The sequence below is a fragment of the Azolla caroliniana genome, unplaced genomic scaffold (genome assembly GCF_043228905.1).
Source record: "Azolla caroliniana isolate FFs.n. ecotype wild unplaced genomic scaffold, voAzoCaro1.0.p SCAF_15, whole genome shotgun sequence".
NCBI classification, from domain to species: Eukaryota; Viridiplantae; Streptophyta; class Polypodiopsida; order Salviniales; family Salviniaceae; genus Azolla; species Azolla caroliniana.
This window is the reverse complement of record NW_028230450.1, coordinates 1,807,899-1,831,616: the sequence shown is the minus strand read 5'-3', so window position 1 is coordinate 1,831,616 and position 23,718 is coordinate 1,807,899. Positions and strand designations below refer to the sequence as shown.

Sequence of the window (23,718 nt, the reverse complement as noted above, 5' to 3'; positions counted from 1 at the left end):
TTCATCCTCTACTAGCCCTCCCTCGCATAACTTACATGCTTTTATATTGATGCATTTTGACGCCATAATGAAACTTCAATATCTAGTTTGTGTACTCCAATACAAAGAAGTGTGAGGCCTCTGTCTTGGTTGTCTTTCATATTGGTTTGGTATGTTAAGGATAGTCATTTTTACAAGGGAAAAAACACATTTTTTCAATATTTAATCTATGTCACCGACGAAGTAAAATCAAAACAATGGGATAAAGTGCACAACCACGGATAGCCAAATGCTCTACACACACTCAAATGGCAATTTAGACCATGGAAGACGAAGAAGATTGGGCAACAAATAGGACAATGCATAAACATCCAACTCCTAACATGATAGTTGAAGCGGAAGCGGAAACCCTAAAAGAAGAGGGACTTTTGAAGGTTAAGAAAATCACCAAAACAAATGTACTGTCAATATTATAGTAAGAGTAAGCTTGACCATATCGAGGTGGATTGTTGTAAAAAGAAAAGCGATACCATCAACGGTTAGAAAATCACTAATTATGTTGCCAATTCTGATCCTGATGGCTAGTAAGGCTTGTTTGTGATGAAGCACAAGGAAATCACTAGCAAAGTCAAGGATGTATGGTTCATAGATTCAAGTGCATCCAATCACATGAGAAGTCATGGTAAATAGTTCCATGATCTACTAACACCTGAGCAATCTAGTTACGTATTACGAAATCGCCAACAAAGGTGACGAAATCAGGAGATTTCTGGAGGTTTATGATTATGAAATGGCCAATAAAGGTGCAAATGAGCTACACATGGTGGCTCAATTCAATTGAATGGTGATTGTAGAGGTTCGAGTAAAGGTAACGAAATTTCAAGAAAGATTTCATGTAGATTGGAGTGGGTTTTGTCAAGCATTATTAGACAAGTATATGCTTTGATGATAGCAAGTCTACACTTATGAAGAAGACCTTTCTCAAATGGACCGAGAAAGGAGGGAAAGGTTTCTCGGTATTAGAATTACTATGAGAATTTGAGAAGTACAATGATTGAGAGCTTCTTTAGTTAGAGAAAGCGGGACAAGAGAGACAAAGCGACCGTTCGGAAACAATGAAGACTTACTGGATTATGTGTTTTCTCGGGCGCTTGCGGGGTCTGAATAATTCCTCATCGAGGACTCCGACACGGTGATTCAATTTCGTTTTCGTCCGGCCAAGTGTGAAACCAGACTTCCCAAATTCCTGGGATGCAATTTCGTCCGCCCCAGTGTGAAACCAGATTTCCCAATTTCCTGACAATACAAATACATATCCTCTGTTTCTGTTTCTGTTTCTCTTCTCTGCGTTTGTGGGCGAAGAAGGATGAGGAGCTATGGCGTCTCAAGGCTTTCTAATACCCCGCGGGTTTAAGCTCGTCGATCCGTCATGAGTTCCTGCATCGCCATACCCACCACACTGCCCCTGCTTGATTTGGATCATCGACGCCATGCCCATAGAGCCCTCCCTTTCAGGTATCTTCTTCATCCCTTGTCCTTCCTCTTTAAACCATACAATCCCTGTCTTCACAAGATTTCAATCTTGCAGGGATCCCATTTTACAGATCGAATCTAAGAGCAGAGGCGCATATGAGAATCTGCGTGTTAACAACACAGGAGGCATGGAACAGGATACACATTTCAAGGTAGAAATGCATCGACATGATTTCTCTATGTATACTGAAACTATTGTTGAACATGTAAGCCTTGGAAAAACTAAAGAAGCATTTGAATGCTACGAGAAAATGAGACAACTCAATGTGACACCAGATAGTTTCACATTTGTTGCTCTTATAAAAGCATGTACAAGCAAACGTTGTTTGCTTCAAATGCATGCTCATTTGATTGAATGTGGATTGGAGCTGAACATGTTCATTGGATGTTCTCTTATTAACATGTATGCCACATGCTTTTGCCTATCAGAATCTTGTATATTATTTGATAAGATGACTATGAGAAATGTAGTGGTGTGGAATGCAATTATCACTGGGTATGTTAAGTCTGAATGCATTTCGGATGCTTTGGTAGCTCTTGGGAAAATGAGAATTCAACATGTTGACCCTGATGAAGTCACATTCATATGCATTCTCAAGGGTTGTGCCTCCGTTGCCAATTATAATAAAGGTAGAGAAATGCATGCCTATGCCGTTGAAAATGGCCTTGTATTGAATGTAGCTGTTGGGAATTCCCTTATCGACATGTATTCTAAGTGTGGTAATTTAGAAGATGGATGCATAATTTTTCATAGCATGTGTCAAAGAAACATGGTAACATGGAATACCCTCATTTCGTCACATATCAAGCATGGATATTTTCACAAAGCTATTTTCTATCTGGAAAGAATGCAGGAACATGGTTTCAAGCCTGATTCGGTTACTTTTCTCTCAATTTTGAAGCTTTTGTCCAGCTTTGGAGATTCTGAGCACGCGAAACAGGTACACATGGCCATACTTGAAAGTGGTTTTGAGAGTGTTTTGAATATTAGTAATGCAATCATAGATATGTATGCTAAATGTGGAGACCTAAAGGCTGGCAATAATATGTTTAATAAAGTCGCAACACCTGATGTTGTGACATGGACATCATTGGCCACAGGGTACGTACAACATGGGTTTTACCAAGAAGCGTTCCAAATTTTCAACCGCATGCAACAAGAGGGTATCCAACCATTGGAGTCTACCTTTTTATGCACTTTAAAAGCTTGCTCTGTTCCAGAAGGTTTGTGCCAAGGTAGGCATATTCATGCTCATTTAATTGAACTAGGCATGGGTTTAGATGTATCTTTGGCTAATACGTTGATTGATATGTATGGCAAGTGTGGGAATCTCGAAGATGCATGTATCATGTTTAATAGGATTCTAACACAAGATGATGTTAGTTGGAATGTATTAATTGGGGCTTATAGTGAGCATGACAAAGATAAGGACATCCTCAAGCTTTTCGAGCAGATGCAATGTAAAGGAACTAAACCAACTACGACAACATTCGTTTATCTTCTGAAAGCTTGTAAGAAACTGGTTAAAACATATCATGGTTTATGCATACATGCCCTTATAATTGAATGTGGGTTTGAGGAAAATTTATATATTGGCAGTGCTCTTGTTGGCATGTATGCTGAATGGGGATGTGTGAGTAATGCATCGATAGTCTTTCAGAGATTACCCCGACTAGATATTGTAACGTGGACTTCATTGATGTCAGGTTATATAGAGTATGGATATTGTATGGAAGCTCTCCATCTCTTCCAATCTATGCAAAAAAGGGGTCTTGAACCAACGCTAATTAGTATATCATGTGCTCTACAAGCATGCATGAAAATGTCGGCCTTGGAACAGGGAAGACAGATCCACATTTATATCATAGAAAGTGGAATAGAAACTGCATTCATTGCTGGTGTTCTTATTGATATGTATGCAAAATGTGGTAGCCTTGACATGGCAGATGCAATATTCAATAGAATTCAAGGAGAAAGCATTCTTACATGGAACGCCTTGATTGGAGGTTATGCTCAACATGGGAATCATAATAAAGCTTTCCAACTCATGGTGGATATGCAAGAGGCAGGATTGAAGCCAGATGAGGAGACACTTCTTAAGGTCATGTGCTCATGCCGAAGAATGGGGTCGATCAATCAATCATGTATGTTACTCAAGGCTATCATTCAAGATCATGGAATCTTCCCCACTATCAAGCATTATAACGCACTGGTAGATCTCCTTGGTCATGCGGGACTATTGAATGAAGCCTTGGACTTGCTCGAAAGCATATCGATGGTGCCTGACGTGATTGGTTGGACTTGTTTGCTTAGTATGTGTAGGAAATATGGAAATGTACTGGTAGGAAGGATATGTTTCGACCGAGTTGTTGTTCTTGAGCGTGGTAATGCGGCACCCTTCGTCCTTATGTCGAGTATCTATACATGTTTAGGCCTTAAAAAGGATGCACACGAGGTTGAAGAACTAAGATGTAGAGCAAATGCTTGGAAAAAACCAGGTAAAGCCTATACTCAAGTCAATGGGCAAATTCACTCTTTCAATGTAGGAGATAGGAGCCACTCCGAAACAAATGCTATATATGCTAAACTTAATAGCTTGAGCATTGAAATGAAAGACCGTGGATATGAGCCACAAGTAGACTTCTTGCTGGACAAAAATTCAGAAGACGTTGAAAGCCTTCTTTGTGGACATTGTGAGAAGCTGGCAATAGCATTTGGGCTGATTTCTTCAACACCTGGCACAACATTGCGTGTGTCGAAGAATCTTCGTATGTGTGCTGACTGCCATTTAGCAACCAAGTTCATATCAAAGATTGAAATGCGAGATATTATAGTGTCAGATGCATATTGTATTCATCACTTCCAAGATGGGATATGCTCTTGTAAAGATAACTATTAAAGTGTAATATAATATTAACATTCATTATTGTTCTTTACTAATCTAGGCTTGTGCACAGCAATTCTTGCCTTGGGTTATGTGCTTTGTAGGCCCTGGCACAACTATTCTTTATGTAGATGAGGAGATTGGTTCTTATTAAAAGACCTGAATGGAAGAACCCTCACGGTATCATCATAATACTATAATTATTTCAATAAAAAATTCACCAACTTGTACTGCTTGTGCAATCTTTTTAAACTTAGTGTTGGGTGATAAGTATTCAATCTTGAGGTAATGGAAAGCAGAAACAGCATTACTCTTAGAGTACCATCGAAGAGCAAGAGGCCAATGAAATCATTCTCGAAGATCTTGCAAGGAATGAAGCTTTGCAATCTTTCTGTAATCTGCAAAGAAGGTGCTATAAACAATCCTGCTTCAATACAAGTGGGTGTGGATTTGGGATTATAAACTGCATGAAAATATGGATGGATTCTCATGACAACTATAGCTATATTTTGGTGCTTTTGAGCGTCATTGATGGTAGCAATCCTATACAGTTTCATGTGATTAATTTAAAACGACCGAGTTAAAGGCATGTTTTTGTTAAATAAAGGGAAGAGTACCAGGATACCCCTGGAAGTTCATCTATTTACCAGAATGCCCCTAGAAGTTTCAAATTTACCAAACTACCCCTATGTCCAAAAAATTACACTTTATAAAATAATTATACACTCAAATATTTGGTAAATAGGGTTAGTTTGGGTCCATTTCTTCCATCTTTGGTAAATAGGGCTTGTAGATTTGAGTGTATATTACTTTATAAAGTGTAATTTTTTGGACATAGGGGTAGTTTGGTAAATTTGGAACTTCTAAGGGCATTTTGGTAAATAGACGAACTTCCAGGGGTATCCTGGTACTTTTCCCTTAAATAAATTCACAAGGGTACCTTATTGAAATTGTAAAATTCAATCATGTAAACATGATGGTGTGATGGTAAAGCTTGTGCTTTGCTACATAAAGCTACACTTTCAAAGGGCCATGCCTCCCTCGCGGCTATGGAGACATAGCTTCTTTTTTGTAAAGATTACCAAACTACTTATTGCATTTTCTGAAATTACCATAATACTACCTTCTTTACTACATTGATTATTTGTAATTGAATTAGCTTTTCTTTGATTGGGTTGTTTGCTACCAATTAGATAATATTTGGAAACTACTCAATTAGAACCGAGTGATTAGGTGATTAATGACATTAATTGCATAATTGGGATTAGAGCCAATTCAAGATATTGGATGAAACCAAAAAATTGAGCTTATTGAACGTTAGTAATGGAAGATGAATATAATTAGGTCAATCAGTATTGATAAAGATTACTCACTCCTTTAAGCTTATTGTTCAATCGATTTTTCACCCATTGCTAATTGAGTCATTAGGCGTTTAAGTGGGGGTCCTACTGTTCTTCATCGTAATTGACTTGGCTCGTAGATGATTGCATTTTTTGAAGTGCTAGCCCATACAACTCAAATACTCATCTCTTTCATTTCACAAAATCGATGATTAACTTGCAAATTTTATTTCTTCACTATCCAAAACACTCCCTTAACAAAAGCTTGGCCCAATTATCTAGAATTCGCTTCTCAAAGACCTTCTCGAGATGTGTTTGTTATCCGATATCTACTTTTTGTTAAGTCACTTGGACTAAAAATGCAGTTTAAAAGTAGGGGTAATGTGGCAATTTCAGAAAAAATAGGGAGTTCTCTAATCATTCCACATTGGAGTGTTGGAAAAACATTTGGTTATTCTAGGGGTATATTGGTGTTTTCCTTTTTGAAAATCTTTTTGGTGTCACTCTTATGGTTATAAAATCTAGTTTTTGTACCTGTAAATAATTTATTACTTTTATATGTTTATATCGTCAAAACGGCGATGTGTTAGGGCTTTGTGATGTACTAAATTTGGTGCCCTTCTCTAGAAAGATTTAATGAACATGTGAAGACAATATTTACCCCCTTGTTTCTTAACTCTTGTTTGTTTACCATGTAATACAATGTTTAGGAGATTGTAAAATGTCATTTCACTAACTAACGCAACATTTAGTGTGTGACTCTTAGTTTAGACCCCTTACAAACCACAAATTGACATGATTTGGAAAAGATTATCTATTAGCATGGGGCTCATGAAAAGCTCAAGAATTATCATGAATGGTAACATTTAGGGCATTTCTGTACTATAAAAAGTGGGCGAGATATTGATTTTGTTGAATTGGCATCAATAAATGATGCTTTGAAACATTCAAGTGGCAAGGAGTTGTTTAACGGATTTATTAAAGGAACTAGTGTTCCAAAACCATGGGACACCATGCTCATAATCACTTGGGGATGTTATTGGTAATGAGAAACTCCCAAATATGAACAAATTTTATGTTCATAGTGCTCATTTAAGACTTGAATAAGAACACAAACACACCCACGTTTGGGAAGCTTTCAAATTATTTGTTGATCCATGGGATGTTAAAAGAACAAGCATAGTACGAGATGGGAAAGCCCTTCAACAATTGATCAAAGTATGTATATGTCTTTAATGGAAACCTATGTACACAATCCGCATGGTAACACTACTACATACATAAAGGTTTTCGATAGTCGATTGACCACGGAAACTCTAGACAAAAGATCACGAGCAAAGGGAATAGTTTATGAAATTCCGACACGTTCACGGCGAGGTGGTTGGTAAGATTTGTTTACGAGGCAAGGGGTGAAGTCACAAGGTACAAGCTTCTAGAGTGGCACTATTTCTCTGCGATAAAATCACCTTGTAGATATAGACCGATAGTGGGGAGGAAGTGAAGGGGTGGGAAAGATGACAATAAGCATTAAGGAGGGAGTGAGGAGTAATGAGAGGGAGAAGGTACATTGTTCCTTGGAATTGGCGACACGGTCGTTTTGTGGTTGGAGGAGAATCCCATGTAGATATAGATATGTGGTCCCACGCACACCCTATACTCACTCGACAGAAACACACATTAAACAGTAGCATACATGTCGTGTACACATCTCAATCAAGATTATGCACATACATAACCTTTAGACACATGGATATGCATTGGTATATCGCTACATTTTTATATTTGTTATGTACATGATATCATGTATGTATTATTTTTCGCATAGGCGTATGTATGGACGGTTATGTGTTGAGAGACATATTTGGCACGAAAGACGGCCAAATTAGAACGGGCGCTCTGAATGGCCGGGCCGGCCGGTCCATTTGCTTCTGTCCATGGATTGCCCAAAAGCCAAGTGTATGTAGCATGTGCGTCCCATTTGTCCACACACACACACACACACATGCATGCATACATATATACATACATTACGTACGTATGTACCTACATACACTAATACATACATACATATATACATACATTACGTACGTACACACACTAATACATACATACATATATACTTATATGGATACATACATACATGATACATACATACATACATACATACACAAATAGATGCATATATACATATTTACACACACACACACACACACACACAAATTCATGCATAAATACATACATACATATGAGGGAAAAAAAACATAGTTACATTTTTGTTTTCTTTCTTTCGCTTTTTGCGTTTTTCCCTCATGGGGGGCAATTAAATGTGAACGTGAGAGAACCCGCCGACGTCAACAAAAAAATGCCCGCACGTCCACGTCAAAACGGCAGACGTCAACGTCGAAGTTGACGTCAACGTCGAAGTTGACGTCAACGTCAACGTCAGAGGAGCCCAAAAATCCGCATGGCGGACGTGAAAATGACACCTGCCCTCTCATTAATTAATTAAATCGCGCGCCATGACGTCACCCCCCCCCCCACACAAATTCGCCTCCATACTGTTTTTTTTTCCCTTCACCTTCTTCATTCTTCATTCTTCTTCTGCTTTTCGGATTTACTGACCATTTCTCATTGGGCCCACTAGTTCTGATATGACTAAGTAAGTATATATGTATATCATATCTGTATATGTATACATATAAATATAAATACATACATACATACATAGAGAGAGAGAGAGAGAAAGGCCTCCTCCTCTCACTATGTATTTGTGCATTAACCATCTCCACACACTCGCTTATACCCATTGGTATCATCATACACACACATAGCTTGCCTAACCTCTCTTGCCAATACCCCCTCGCGGATGTACCGTAGACATATATGTTTTTGCGTGTGCTCGGCTTCAAGCTTGGTTTTTATAGTGGGACACCGATGCATCGTAAATATATGCATATAGATAGTATGGTGATAGTATGGAGATTGAGGGGGGAGGGGGGGGAGGGGGGGAGGGGATCGATGTATCGTAAATATCCCATGCTCTCTATGCCCAAAGATTGTCTTCGTACCCTCGGTTAGATTGCGTCGATGTCATTTGCCTCGAAACAAATCTTTCAAGAAATATACGACCACATTACGAAGCATGCATTGTTCATAAATAAAGTGTTAGTTAAGTCCCTTGTTATTGTGATCTCGATAGGAGGCATTACATCGTTCGTAAATACACTGAGTTAGTTACTCTGCAAATAAGCTCTTCCCTTGTTATTGAATCCTTCTTGAAATAGCAAACGGCTTTTCGATATTAGTGTTGAGATTATACCGCTCATGTGAGTTTTTTATTAGATACACTACTTTTTTGGTTAATGTTGAGCTATAATTCAACACCCTTTGGCATCCATGAACCATCATGCTCTGTTAGGTTCTCATAACATGAATAAGAAATTTAACTCGACAACAACAAAGGTGATTTCTTTTGTTAAAAGTGGAGGGGTGGAGGGAGTAAAATTGATTGGATTCAAGATCTAAACGACGGCATTGAATCCATAACCTAATTAAGATGGTATGGAAGTAAATGCAAGTGGGCCTATAATGTTTTAGAGTAATGAAAAACCATAGGAATCATACCCAAAAAGAAGCAATAACATGTTGGAGTCTACATTGCACGGATGCAAGAGCATTGGTACTAGGATATTGGGAAAAAAATGTAAATTCCTAACATTGGAAATTCTACATAAACAATATGTATCATTCTAGATCTTTTGGAACATTTCGTATTGCATTGCACACACGATAAACTACCACAAACTATGAAAAATGTTATCCTCCCTTAAGTCTTTTTCCTAGAGGTTAGTTTATCGCCTTTGGCAATCTCACTAAATGCTTGCATGCCATGCCCATCCATCTAAAAAATGCCGACTTCTTACTAGTGAAGACGACAACTACTTTCAACTTCGCAAATGCAAATTAGCTCTTGCCTCCTAGAGAAAAATAATAAGCTCTAGCCTCCTAGTGTCTTGTTTACAACATAACAAAGTGTTGCTCCCAATGTATTCCAACATAACAATGTCTTGGTTACAAAAAAATCCACGCTAATTATAAACAAATTGCACTCTCTTTTCATTTTATTCCAACTGAAACCTTAAATTACATCCATTTATTGACCATATGGAGTCCTGAAGAAATTTGGCGATGCCGATTTAAACCTTTTCTACCCTTGCAACATTCCTCCCATGCAATCGATCATAAATCTGGCAAAATCATATTGAATTCACTCATACAATGGCGGAAAGTTCTTTCTAGCTCGGATCATTCCTTGCGGAAGCAATGTCAAATACGTCGCATTAATGTGAATTCATGCATTAGAACCGATTCAGGGCATATATATATATATATGGGGAGGGGGGGGGGGGCATGGAATCAACCTTAACGAGGAGGTGGGGACACTAGTTCGATTCCTCGTTTTCCACCTATTCTTCCACCAAAACAACCCCCATGACAATCTTCACTGGCACAACACAATAATATCGGTATTATGTTGCGCATGTGAAACAACCCTTACAACACAAGAGCATGGAGGAGAGGAGTTTTTGCTTCTTCTTTGCTCTCTTCTAAGTTTCTCTCATTTTATTTTAGTTTTAAACACCTAAATCGCATTTATGTAGAAAACGAATTGAAAAAGGCAAAAAGGAAGAATGGGTGGAGGGGCGATCTGGAGTGCCAGCTCAGCATGGGGGCGTGTGCCAGCGTGGCAGGTAACGCCTGGTTTTTTTTTGTCTGGGTGGGGCCCACAAGGGTGCGCATATTCCAATGCTGATCTGGCAGAACTGTGGCCCTAATTGGCTCCGCATTCCAAGGCCGATGTGGCAGTCTTACTTTACGGCTGCCCGGCCAAAACCATAAAAGAAAAAAAAAAAACCTGTCAGAAAAAAAAAACAAAAAACAAAATCAATTTTTAAAAACAATATAAACAAAAGAAATTAAAAAAACCAGATGGCTCCACGTCAGCGTGGATTGGACGTTTGTGATCCGATGTTGGGCCTCCTTTTTATTTTCTAGACCTTTTGCCCCACCCCCCACAAGAAAACCAAACCAAACCAAAACAAAAAACTGAGAGGTTTCTTCTCTTTTATGTTTCGTCCGGACATTCTTGCTTGGATCTAGGCCAGGCTTCCCTTGGTCCACCTCATTGTTTCTCCCCTCGTGATGAACACTCCTTTCGGATCTCGTCGTCTCATTGCTATTTTTCTCAACCCCCCCCCCATTGTTTTTATTGCCGCTCGATCGTGCCTCTTTTTTCTTCTTTGTACGGTTTGCCGATGTTCCTCCTGCCCCCTCAGGATTACAATGATTCCTCCACAATTCTGCTGTGGGTTTTGGTTTATATGCAGGTTCGTCATTGGTCTTATAGTCTTTCTAACAATCCTTCGCGAGTTTCGAAACCCCCTGCATGCTTTTTCAATAATATAACTCACATCTTGTTTTTCTCCGTGCAGCACTTTGGATATTGAGGCATATCCTCATATGTGTCATTGTTCCTCATTCTTGAGAGATTTGAGTTTGTCATGAAATGGCATGGCCAAACATGGCACAAAGGGTTTCCTTCACATTGTAGTATTGAATGCCAACTCTTTGAAAAAAGTGTTTTATAAGGTTTATCCCTACTAATCATCGCAATAGTGTGGCCGATAATAACATTGGATGTGTGAATAGATATGGTACAAACAATATAGGAACGAACATAAAGGTTATCAGCTTTTACACATCGGTACACGATCGCTTAACATTAATTTTCTATTCTTATTGAACCAACTTGTAAAAGTGCTAGATACGATCTCAATGGAAAAGAGATAGACTACATATCATTTTCATGTAACTCGTATATTATGCATGTTTCAATTTATATCGAGCATTTTGACGTACATTTGCACACTCTTCATGGGCATACTAACGAGAACCATCGTTGGTGAATTTAACACAAGTTACTAGCTTGCAATAAACTATGAACAATAAAAATAAACTTAATGAGGATCGGCGTTGAATGAAACACACACCCATATACCCATAATAACTAGAATGCTTATCAGAATTGTGCAACATTACAATCTTCATATTGGGTGCAACAATGTTATACAATGCAATCGATCATCAAAGGTACATTCTAGATGTGGAAACTAGAGCAAGCCATTATGGGCGCAATGTCGTGCACCAATAATCTTTATTGGTGATGCAATAGTACTGTGCACCCACCTCAATCATTGTCTCATACGTAGAATTACCATGTTGATTGTCGATTCAACATTACAAAGGGCACTAAGGTCAATCATTATTTCACATGAACGAGTACAATATTGATTGTCAGTATTGCAACAATATGGTGTAATAACCTCGAGCATGTGAAGGTACATGATGGATGTTGAAAAATTGTCGTCAATTGCACGGCTTCAAAATAGTCTGATAAAAATCTATATTATGACTATTGGAGTAGCAATTTATCAATAAAAATTTGTTAGTTTCTTTTAGCTAAATTAGGTTGTAAGGTGCATGTCCATCTACATGCTAACAACTTAAACCCTTGAGTGGTTGATTCTGTGCACAATCTTGTGGAATTGAGTGTGATATGACAACTCTCATAACATCCAAGGGATATTACATGAGTTCTAGATAACGGAAACATTAAACTAAAAGAGACATAATGTTGGGTTGACCTCCAAACGTGTCTTAATCCATACAAAGATTCAAAACCGTGTACAATTATTGTGTTAAAAATATTAAAAATCTCTATAAACGAGCACAATTGTCTTTTGGCATATTTGGATTGAAACTAGCACGATTCATCTTATTCATTTCATAAGTGGTCTTTGCCCCAACAAAGACTTCATGTTTTGTAACAATGGCGTTGTAATGCCAATGCAATACGACCAATTGATCACCAATCTCATTTGCAAGAGAAGGAAGGTTCACATCGACATAGTGCATCTACTAATCGCAACAATGTGTTTGGAAAGACAAAGCAAGAAGTGAGGTGAACATGGCCTATGAGAGAAAAACAATATACATCATCATAAAAGGTTTAGCAAAGAGGCCAATGTGGCATACAAGCACGAAGCAATATACATCCTTATAATTGTTTGCTTGTTCGAAGAGATCGATCAAACTAAGGGGGGAAATGCTCGATAGGACGCTTTAGCAAGCCCACTCACATGTGGAGGCACCTCATCGGCATTCTTGTAGAAGGCGACTCATTTAATGGGGCAGCCCGGAGTAAAGTGCTCATAAATCCAATCTCTCTCTCTCTCTCTCTCTCTCTCTCTCTCTCTCTCCCCACCCAACCTAGATATTGGGTGAGATCCACCTAGGGGAAGGGATGGGGGGGGAGGGGGCCATAAGTTTACCTCATGGTGACATGAATGTACAAAATATTTCATGAAGTTTTATTTTTGTTCTTTTGTTTGGGCAATCATTACTGCTTTGATGTATGTGTATTTTTATGGAGGGATAAAAAATAAGAAGGAGGAAAACAAGGTGGGTGTACAATCTACATACATACATACGTATATATATACTATAGAAGGATGACATACATGTATGTACATATAGGGCCTAGGGATTGTTAGATCATACCAAATATACGTATAAAATGTATGTATATGTGGATGAGTATGTAAGGATGGATGTATTATGTATAGAGCTAGTAGCTAGCTAGCTTTGAACCCTATCTATATAATAACACCTAAAAGAGGAAACCTTCTTTGTTTTTTACCACACAATGGAAAGGCAGCGATAACTCACCTCCTCCTCCTTCTTCCTTCCCATTATTAATTAATAAAAATGGGGGGGGGGGGGGGGTGACTTAGTAGTAACGTATTTATTTATTTATTTATGTTTTATATAAATATTAATTAATTCCTTTTTATTTGAATTTGTTTTATGTTTAATTTTGGGTGGTTGTTGGATTTAACTAATACATACATATGTATGTATATAATTTATATTTATGAGATTTTGTTGTAGAGGAAATTTGAAGTAGTATTAGTTGTTTTTTGTTTTTTTCGTTAATTAATTAATGAATTAAGTCAAGTAGAAAGACTCTTTTTTAAAAAATAATTCTTATTCTTCTATTTTTTCTTATTTTATTTTAAAAAGCAATACTTTTTTTTAATTTTAATTTTAATTAATTATTTTATTGCGGGTGCGAGCGGGGCAGCAGCGCCGCCCTTTATACGTCTTCTCTTTCTCTCTCTCTGTCTCTCTGACATTACGACACTCATCTCGCACGTGCCGTATTGCTTTGTCCACAAATGCTGCAAATAAATAAAACTTAAATTAAAAAACAAATCCAATAATGCGATCAGACATTTGTTTTAAAAAAAAAACAAATACTCAATCATAATAATCATAATAATAACAACTGATATTATTTATATATATTGTTTTTACTTCCCATATATATGTATGTATATACAGGATAAAAAGGTCGTTGTATGAATTATACGTATACGTCTCCGCCCCGGTCTGTAACCGTATCAGTAGACCGTATACCGTAGGCCTGCTTCAAAATCTATGAGAAATAGCCCTCTTTTTCTACGTCGAATCTAGCGCCTCCCTTCACTCCCGCCCATCATCATCATCATAATCAAACTCATCATCATCATCATCATCATCATCATCATAATCGCAATGATCATATCAGAATAATCATGCGCAATTAAACCTGCTCTACCTCCTCCAGTTTTGGCTAAAGTTCTCTCTCTGCGTCTCCTCTTTTCTTTCATCTTTGCAGCCAAGCCTTCTTCCTCTTCTCTGCTCACCATAACTTCTGCTTATTCTTCTAACTCTTATATATATAATATATATATCGATCTTCTTTCTCTCTCTGTGTGTGTTTGTGTTTGTCTATATACGTATATGTATATATTTTCAATCCCGCTCAGATGCGCATGAATTCTTGTCACCTCAGGTGCCCTCTCGATTACTCCATGTTCCGCAACTCCTGTAATTCGAGCTCCCATCATAACCATTGCTCTGCTGAATCGACCATTATAGCAGCAGAACCTTCATCATCCTCGTCTTCGTCTTCATCATCATCATCATCATCATCATCATCGTCCTCTCTTTCTGAACCGATGATGTGCAGAGAGCTACGCGAATACGACTTCCTACGATGCATTGAGGAGAGCTCCGCAAGGTCCGTGGCGATGGACGCGGACGTGGACTGCACGCTCCACCTGGGGACAGGGCGATCGGCGGCGGGCGAAGAGCCGGAGCCGGAGCCGGAGCCGATGAGGGTACGGTCGCCGCAGTCCACGTGGCGGGATGCGGTGGCGGCACGTGGCAGGGCGAAATCACAGCAGAGGCCCGTCCTGAGCAGCGTCTGCAGGCAATGGCAGCAGAGCACGCAGGCCAGTTTCTGCTTTCTGCTTTCAGCTTTCTGCTTTTTCTGCTTTCTTTTAATCATTGCTCGACATATGAATCTCTTCGGCAGTGTTTGAAAAATTCGTTACTCTTGTCCAGGCGTCGTATGAGCACCGGGCCCGGCAGCAGCCGACGTCACGTGGCGGCGGCGGCGGAGCCACGGCGTCACGTGCGACGGGAGTGATACCGCCGCCGGGAATGTTCTCCAGCGCCTTCACGAGGGAAGCCAAAACGGCGGCGCCGCCACGGCCCGCCGCCGCCTTTCCGTGGGCCCAACGCCATCGGGATCACATGCTCAGCGTGCTAGGGGGCTTTCCTACGCTGCCTCCCATCAATTTCTCGTCCCCGGCTCCAATTCACACCCCGCCTCCTCGGGACGGTCCCCCGAACCCCGGCCCGGCCGGCAATCCGTCGCCGTCCAACTTCGTGATACGTATCTGCGCCCAGTGTAAAACAATGCGGACGCCCTTGTGGAGGAATGGTCCCCAAGGTCCCAAGGTAAGAGAGAAAGAGAGATCTATGGCAATCCACAATGTATTAATAAAACCGTAAGGCAAAATCTCTACCTGCAAACATAAGGCTTTAATATGAATGTGTCCATCTAAGTAAAAAGCTCCTTATTTTGCACATTGCACTAAACAATGCCAAAGAGGGAAGCCAATTCTTTTGGAGGGGCGGACATTTTGCCACGGATCGTTAGGTTGTCCGTAAGATCGCGAGGGACATTTTGTAAGGCATCGATCGATAGGTTGTCCATAAGATCGCAAGGGACATTTCACCCCTGCATTGATGATGGTCGAGTAACGAAATATGAACATTGGTTAGAGGCAGATGGGGATCGCTCGTAAAAATGCTATAGTTCGAATCGAAGGTGTCCTGTCGGGGCGGAGACATTGTGGGCATGATCGAGATTATAAGGCATTGGTCGGAAGGACCCCCCTGGCATTGGTCCGATGGAAACCTCCTGATAGATTTTGCATGGGGAACAGAAAGGGGGGAAGGACGCACTTTTTTTTGGAATGTATCCAAAGTTGAAGGTTTGGTAAAAAGAGCTATAATTATTCTTGGCAAAAGGGCTATGAAAAGCACAGAAAAGGCAGAAAGCAGAAAGCAGAATCATTTTGTTCTTTGGTTTTTTGTTTTTCTGGATTTATTCTTTTTGGGGTTTTTTTTTTTTAAGCTACTCATTTCTTCTTCTTTTTTGAATATCTGGTGATTTTTATTTTATTTGGCAGTCACTGTGCAATGCATGCGGGATACGATACAAGAAGGAGGAGCGGCGGGCTGCGGCGGCGGCGGCGGCGACCACTGACACTACTGCGGCCGTTATGTCCGGCCACGAGAAATGCGAGCCGTCGGATGCGGTGGCCGCCGACCAAGGGCCCAGATTCGCCGGCGCCAGCTGGCCCCCACCACCGCAGGCCGAGAAGCGGCCCAAGCTAGGGCACAGCCTCCGCCTCTGAAGAAAAATAAATAAAATCTCTCTTCCCTTTTCTTATTAGGATTTTTTATCACCACATTATGTAATCCTCTCTCCTTTAGTATATCATATTTAATTTATTTTCACACACACACACACACACACACACATACACCAGCTAGAACAAGAGCAAGAGTAAAAAGCAAAGACTTAAGACTAAGTGCAATAGCAAGAGTAAGAGCCCATGGGGCCATGCTCTCTCTCTCTCTCTCCCTAGCCCCGGTTTAGGGGGTCTAGGGTTTAGGTGTCATATCAATGTAACACCTCTCCACTCGTCAAAACATGCTTCGATGCCACACTCCTTCTCTTGTCACGAGTAAAGGAAAAAAACAAACAAACAAATGGGCCAATCGGTTGGCACTCATTCACTCGGTCACAAGAAAAAAAAACCCTTGCAACCCCCAACTTTTAACTTTTTAAGCCCCTTTGTCTAATGCCAAGACAATTGCAACATCTTTGAGTCACAAATAGTCCCCCTCCCTCTTGCACTAACTTGATATTGGCTATAGGTGCTCCTCCCTTTTCAACTGCACTAACTTGATATTGGATATAGGTGCCCCTCCCTTTTCAACGGCCACATCTCTTTCGCTTACCAACGTCCAAACATGGCATCTTATAATTTGATATGTTGGACGAAAGTTCTCATGACTCGTGTTCATCGGGTACAACTGGTACTCGATTCTTGTTTGTATGGTAGAGCCAATGAGCTCTTCTAACTTAACGTCAACAAGTGTAAATGATGCCCGAGTCACCCATATACCCTCATTGTGTTGATGGCTTGCAGAAATGAAATTATGTTTTCTATTGTTTCTCCTTTGTTTACTTTCATATCGTGTGTCATGGGTTTATAGGTTATTACAACAAGTTGGTTTGCCATGTTAGACCTCGAAAATCAAATGTACATAAATTAGTTTACGATAGCTTATTTCACTTATAAATATTCTTGACGAGTTCCCTTATATGTGATATGTTCTTGAAATAATGTACAACCTTTTACTCTTTAATCCTTGTTAAATAATTTCGACAAGAGGCAAGACTTTTGGGCTATGTTTATAAATTTGTAACACAGTAAAGGCATATCGGATGTTGACAACCTTTAGGTTTTTGAGTACCTATGAATTTGATGATCTACCACATTCATCACATGGAAATTATTATTCGAGAGTCATAAGAAGTGTTTATATGTGCATGGTAATGATTTTGATATTAGTTCTTGAGGTTTGCTTTGCAATGCGATCATCAAGGAATGTCCATGATCAATGCTTGACTTCTAGAGTAATAACAAAATTCTACATTTCTTGTTTAGGAAGCAAGTGGATCCATAGGAATTATTCCAGGATCAGCTATCTCTAACCACGACCCTCTGAAGTTACAGGTGCGTATCCCTCCTGCAATGTTATTTGAGGATAATCATCGGACGTCAATCATACAAATATGGTCAAAATACAATTTCTCTGATGACTGTTTGCTTAGCAATATGACTCATGCCATACTCGATACAATGATTCTATTCACAGAAATAGTTTCAACATCAATTTATCACTGCGATTCAGAGATTGCTAACTTGCGTCATGCTTTGGCAACATTACAACAACTTTTGGAAAGGTATCCAACTTCATCTATATTATGTCGTGATTTGCAGCAAGTAAAAATCAGTCTAAAGGAAAAACAGGAAGCACGCTCAAGTTTCTTTTATCATCGTAATGTTGCTCGTTGGTCGCAAAGGCAAGATCGGGTCAATGAGGAATTCTTTAATCAATTTAAACGAAAAGCTAGACCTCTTTCTATTACTTCTTTGAAGCGGCTTGATGGATCCTATACATCATACGGCTCTGAGATGCGAAGTATAGTCTCGGATTATTATCAGAACTTATTGTTGGCTGAATCTTTTACGACAGATAATTTGTATAAGCGACAAGTTGTTCTTGCAACTATTGAACATAAGGTTATAGATGTAATGGCCTCTCAATTATTACAACTGTTTACATCTCAAGAGGTATTTGTTGCGGCTAAATCCTTAGGTAAAGATGTTTGTCTCGGAAAAGATGGAATAGGAATTGGCTTTTATTTGCATTATTGGGATTCTATTGGTTCTCTCATTACTAGAGTAGTTAATTTAATATTCTCAACGGGTAATATGCCTGAGGAATGGACAGAAGGGATCATATATATGATTCCTAAATCGGATGCTCAATGTGATGAAGTCTCCAAGTGGCGACCAATAACATTGCTTAATGTTGTGTATAAGATAGTGGCAAAAACTATTGCAGTTAGACTACGACCTATATTGTTGTCTATTATTCATGATACACAATGTGGCTTCCTACAAGATAGAAGTATTTTTTATAATATCTTTTTGTACTGGGAAATGGTTGCATTAGCTCAGCAACATAAACAACAACTTGCAGTATTATTGCTTGACTTTGAAAAGGCATATGATAAAGTGGATTGGGACTTTCTTGAGGCAGTGCTATCGAGATTAGGTTTTCCAGCCGCATGGATAAAAGGTGTTTCATCCCTTTATAGGCATGCTTCTAGTTCTATTTTGTTTACTAGAGAATACGAGACACTATTTCCTATATCCAGGTCTGTGAGGCAAGGATGCCCTCTTGCCCCATTTCTTTTTATCTTGTTTGGGGAAGCTTTGTCCTCCTACCTAAGATCATCAACTACTGGTATCAAAGGATTAGTATTACCTATTACACAATCCACTGTACTGGATGTTGAATTTGTAGATGATATAGCCCTCTATGTTGATGGGGAGATCAGTAATCTCGATCGGGTACAAAATGCTTTGCAAGTTTTCTCAGATGCTACAGGTGCATCACTTAACTGGACTAAGTCAGTTGGCCTTTCAGTTGGTGCAAAAAATCATCCTGAGTGGTATCCAGGTCATGCTTTCCGATGGCTTCATCGTGGTGAGCCAGTTCGATATTTAGGATGTATGGTTGGAATAGATTTAAGGCCATAAGTAATGCTATCTCCATTGCTATTATCAATAAAACATAAATTAATGTATTGGGATGCCCAACAATTGTCTTTTGCGGGTTGCGTTGTAGTAGCAAATACAATACTATTGGCATCAATGTGGTTTATAACATATGTGTGGCTATTTTCTAGATCAGCAATGACAAAATTGCAAAGCTTGATCCGGAATTTCCTTTGGGGGGGAAAACATGGCTCTCCGAAAGTAGCCAAAGTTGCGTGGAATGGTTGATTCAACCTAAAATTAATGGAGGGTTGGGTTTGATAGATCCTTTGATGCAGTCAAGAGCTCTCTTGACTAAGTTTGTTATCAGAGGTTTGTTGCCAGGATCAGAAGCGTGGAAAGGAATGTTTTTAAATCAGTTAATGCAATTAACTCCTAAGACAGGAGTATGGTCACCCTCTTTAAAGTGGTTGTTCTTGAATGACATGAAAACACCAAGGAGAAATCTTGCATCCAATAGATTTTTGCTAAGAATCATAAGAGCATGGGATGCAATTAAATCATTATTGCTAAAGGACAAACCTTCTACTTGGTATGCATTACTTAATCAACCTATGCTTGGCAATTCTCTATTTTGGGATAATGCAGGAAAAGTATTGGGCATGCGTCCTCACCTTGCTTGGGGTAAATTGGATAATGGGCTAGCTGCATCTGTAAGAACGTGAACACAGTTTCAACAAATGTCACAAGAAGATCGACTTGTACATCTACAATCAGTTCATGGTGCCAAGATAATGACGGCAACCTTATCAGTAACATATTCTTCATTTTTAACAACCTTCCAACCGAGGCAGGAACATCTATGGTTTGGATGCGTCACAAATGATATATTGATGGCTATTAAGGGTGTTTCACCTAATGGGCACATGTCGTATTTTCAGGTCCTAGACAACAATAGATTGCAATCTTATACCTTTGATTGCAATTATCTACAGGACTTACGAAGTGCACCAGTTAGAGTGGTTGCTAAAACCGGAAAGAAATGGATCCTTGATCCTTATCCATCAATTGCTCATATGTGTGATATCATGTGGTTATATTCAAAAGAACTTGTTGCAAGATTAACATGGGATCCATGGGGTTGGCTTTGGTCACACTCCTTGGGGGAAAAGAATCGTAAAGGTCCCCTTTTTTCAGAGTACTCAGTAAAACTTGGAAGATCATTACTGCTCTCTCAGAATGTAAAGATACCAGCAACTCAGAAACATTGGATCAATTGGGGTGTTTCCACTTTGCATTTGAGAACCTATTGGAAATGGATATGGTCATTCAAGGGGCCAACTAAATTTATTCTCTTTCGATGGTTATTCTAGTGCATATGGCTCTACCAGTTGGTCATGCATTGAAAGGGAATGTGACACCCAATTTGCGGCAATGTGCCATTTGCCATGAACCTCAAGAGACTACCAATAATGTCTTATGGTCTTGTTCTTTTGCTCAACAAGTATGGAAGAAAGTCGTGTCTTTATTCCTAACAATAAATGTAGGTTGCTTATTCTCATGGGGATTAGCGATGTGGGGAGTATTACACTCCGGTTTAATGTTGTATGAGGCAAACGATGTTCATGAGGCAATGACAATACATAATAGAAGATTGATATTAGTAAGGCCCTTCCAGCAACCTCGAAAGTAGGTGCGATCTGTCCAAATTTGGAAAACTGTGTCCACAATAACATTATGGGTATTATGGAAATATCGATGTAACCTACTTTATGATGGGGTAGACATTCATCTCTGAGATGTGTTGTTTGAGTTATGGGAGAACTTGATGGCTGTAGTCTGTGGTCAGTATGACAATATGCAGGGTTCCCCAGATACTGTGAACAAGAAAAGGACAAAGCTTCTTCATTTATGGAAAAAGGTGCCCCTGTTTACAATGGTAGCTCAAGAGCCTCAATGGCAATATTGACTTCCATGGACTCTTTGAATATCAACAAATGTAAACATCCTCGTAGTTTATATCATTGTATAAAGAAAGTTGTAACCTTCTTGGTAGCTAGGTTCAAGTTGTAGCCTTCGGGCGTTTTGTTCTTAATATTATTGAAGAAAATCTTTTATATAACAATATGCAAGGTTCCCCAGATACTGTGAACAAGAAAAGGAAAACGCTTCTTCATTTATGGAAAAAGGTGCCCCTGTTTACAATGGTAGCTCAAGAGCCTCAATGGCAATATCGACTTCCATGGACTCTTTGAATATCAACAAATGTAAACATCCTCGTAGTTTATATCATTGTATAAAGAAAGTTGTAACCTTCTTGGTAGCTAGGTTCAAGTTGTAGCCTTTGGGCGTTTTGTTCTTAAGATTATTGAAGAAAATCTTTTATATAAAAATAAAAATAAAAATAAAAACTACATTTCTAAGTGGATGTCATTAAAGAAAATATTAATTCTTTATGTAGACGACATATTTCATGTGAACGAAAACCAACTAATTGGAAAGCACTCCATTGCACTTCTAGAGCATGAATAACCTTAGTAGTACAATCTAAAATGACTATAAAATAAGAACTTCACATATCATAACTATCTAACAATATGCTTTGAAATTAAAATTGACAATACTTAGTTGTTGTGAGTTGAATTTACAGGCTCGAGTCTCTTGTTTGTGAACAAAAACACTTGCTTTCCCATAGCACCTGCTAAGGCATACTTTCGCATCAACCTAATGGGCCACTTTCTCATCAATGGTTTACCGTATGAAAAGTGCTCAATAAGGCTCTCCAAAAGAAGAACATACTTCTATCCTCATGGAAGCTACGAAAATGCTCTTTTTATCTAAACATGAGGAAATGGCTTATCACATGTCACTTGCTTCTTTCCTTGTTGCAAGTATCTTTACTTATTTTCCCATCTCCCATTACCCAAGTTATTTTGACATGTTTCCCAAATTTGCGAGGAGGAAGTGATGTAGTTGACTATGTATTTGTGAAAGAATGTAATGCATCCTTAGTGAACACAATCAAAATTGGCCTATTGGCCTATTGTTACTAGACTTAGCTATACCAGAAGCTCTTATACTTGCACATTGCAACAAAAGACACACTATGTGACCTTGTTATCTAAAAGCTAAACTTAATGTAAAGAGGGTTGAAAGTTCTATCATGAACCTCTCTCTTAGTAAAGATGTGAGAGTTCTATCAAAAATCTAATCTTGCAACGCTCATCTCAAAATGTTCAAGCTTGTAAAAGATTTTTAAAAAAGCACTAACATTGTATCAATATTGAGGAATAGTGATGAGAAAGAAGACACAATATTATAGCATTGCCTCAAGGTGTCTTACATTGAGGGCATGTCTATATGTCCGCAAGGGATCTCTCTTATTTTTGGACTCTTTGGTTGATGGGTTGAGACCATCGTATACCCTAATGGTGGCCAATCATGCAAGGACAATTGTCCTTGAGCTGCTAGTATCATAAGGCCCTAGTATCCCGAACTCTCACTCTTACATTGCTAGGACTATTCTCACAAGGCATAAGTGTTAAGAACTTGCATATGTGCTAAAAGCAAAGGATTACATATGATGACACTAACCATACCTCGATTAATTAGAATCATATAACACATACAAGAAGAGGGGTTATTAAGGCTTGTATAATACTTAGTACTTAACCCTAATCACTTGGGAGAAGAGAGAGGTCAAGCTCAAGCAATAGAAGGGGCTCGAGATTGTCGGTTAGAAAAAGAAGCTCAAAAGTCACAAAAAGTGACTTTTATAGCTTCTCCACATAGGGTTTGTCCTTTCTCACATTGAGTTGGCCATTTGGCCTAAAACTTTAAGAGCAAATATGTTCTATCCCCCGGATGGGAAGAAGAGAACAAACTGAATTGAGGACACATGGGTAATTTGGTTGAGGCCAAGATCGAAATCGAAAATCGATTTAATAGCCGATTCGGAGGACAATATTTGTAAATAGTCCAAATGTGCCCCTTGTGGGCTATAGTTGTAAATAGTCAAAAAGTTGTATTAGTATATATATACAACTAGGGCAAAATTTAAGAGGTTGATCATTATTAGTTAGAAGGTTGTTGCCCTTGTAACTGTGAGTAGGAGAGAGAGTGTGTGAGTAACTCTGCATTCGTCAATTTGACGAAGACAAG

The 23,718-nt window shown here is 39.1% G+C and overlaps 2 protein-coding genes across 3 annotated transcripts; both read left to right on the top strand.

Annotated features, from left to right (window-relative positions):
- The first annotated feature begins 1,338 nt into the window (after positions 1-1,338).
- On the top strand, positions 1,339-4,453 carry LOC147854311 (pentatricopeptide repeat-containing protein At2g27610-like). 2 transcript variants are annotated; one of them, XM_087331243.1, is made up of 2 exons: positions 1,339-1,494; positions 1,568-4,453. In XM_087331243.1, the coding sequence occupies exons 1-2, from the start codon at positions 1,409-1,411 to the stop codon at positions 4,410-4,412; spliced, it is 2,931 nt and encodes a 976-aa protein (XP_087187369.1). In that variant the 5' UTR covers positions 1,339-1,408; the 3' UTR covers positions 4,413-4,453. The 2 variants fall into 2 exon arrangements, with proteins under 2 accessions (XP_087187369.1, XP_087187368.1); XM_087331242.1 differs by having other exon boundaries at positions 1,553-4,453.
- A 10,135-nt stretch (positions 4,454-14,588) lies between these two features.
- On the top strand, positions 14,589-16,777 carry LOC147854310 (uncharacterized). The gene is made up of 3 exons (XM_087331517.1): positions 14,589-15,135; positions 15,248-15,646; positions 16,384-16,777. Exons 1-3 carry the CDS (start codon positions 14,668-14,670, stop codon positions 16,609-16,611), a joined length of 1,095 nt encoding a protein of 364 aa, XP_087187643.1. The 5' UTR covers positions 14,589-14,667; the 3' UTR covers positions 16,612-16,777.
- Positions 16,778-23,718: the final 6,941 nt, after the last annotated feature.

Excerpts from the sequence above, each read along its gene's own strand:
- LOC147854310 (XM_087331517.1), top strand. The coding sequence starts at position 14,668 with ATGCGCATGAATTCTTGTCACCTCAGGTGCCCTCTCGATTACTCCATG. Across the intron at positions 15,136-15,247 it reads AATGGCAGCAGAGCACGCAG|GCGTCGTATGAGCACCGGGC; the intron begins GCCAGTTTCTGC and ends ACTCTTGTCCAG. Across the intron at positions 15,647-16,383 it reads ATGGTCCCCAAGGTCCCAAG|TCACTGTGCAATGCATGCGG; the intron begins GTAAGAGAGAAA and ends TTTATTTGGCAG.
- LOC147854311 (XM_087331242.1), top strand. The coding sequence starts at position 1,409 with ATGAGTTCCTGCATCGCCATACCCACCACACTGCCCCTGCTTGATTTG. Across the intron at positions 1,495-1,552 it reads CATAGAGCCCTCCCTTTCAG|ATTTCAATCTTGCAGGGATC; the intron begins GTATCTTCTTCA and ends TGTCTTCACAAG.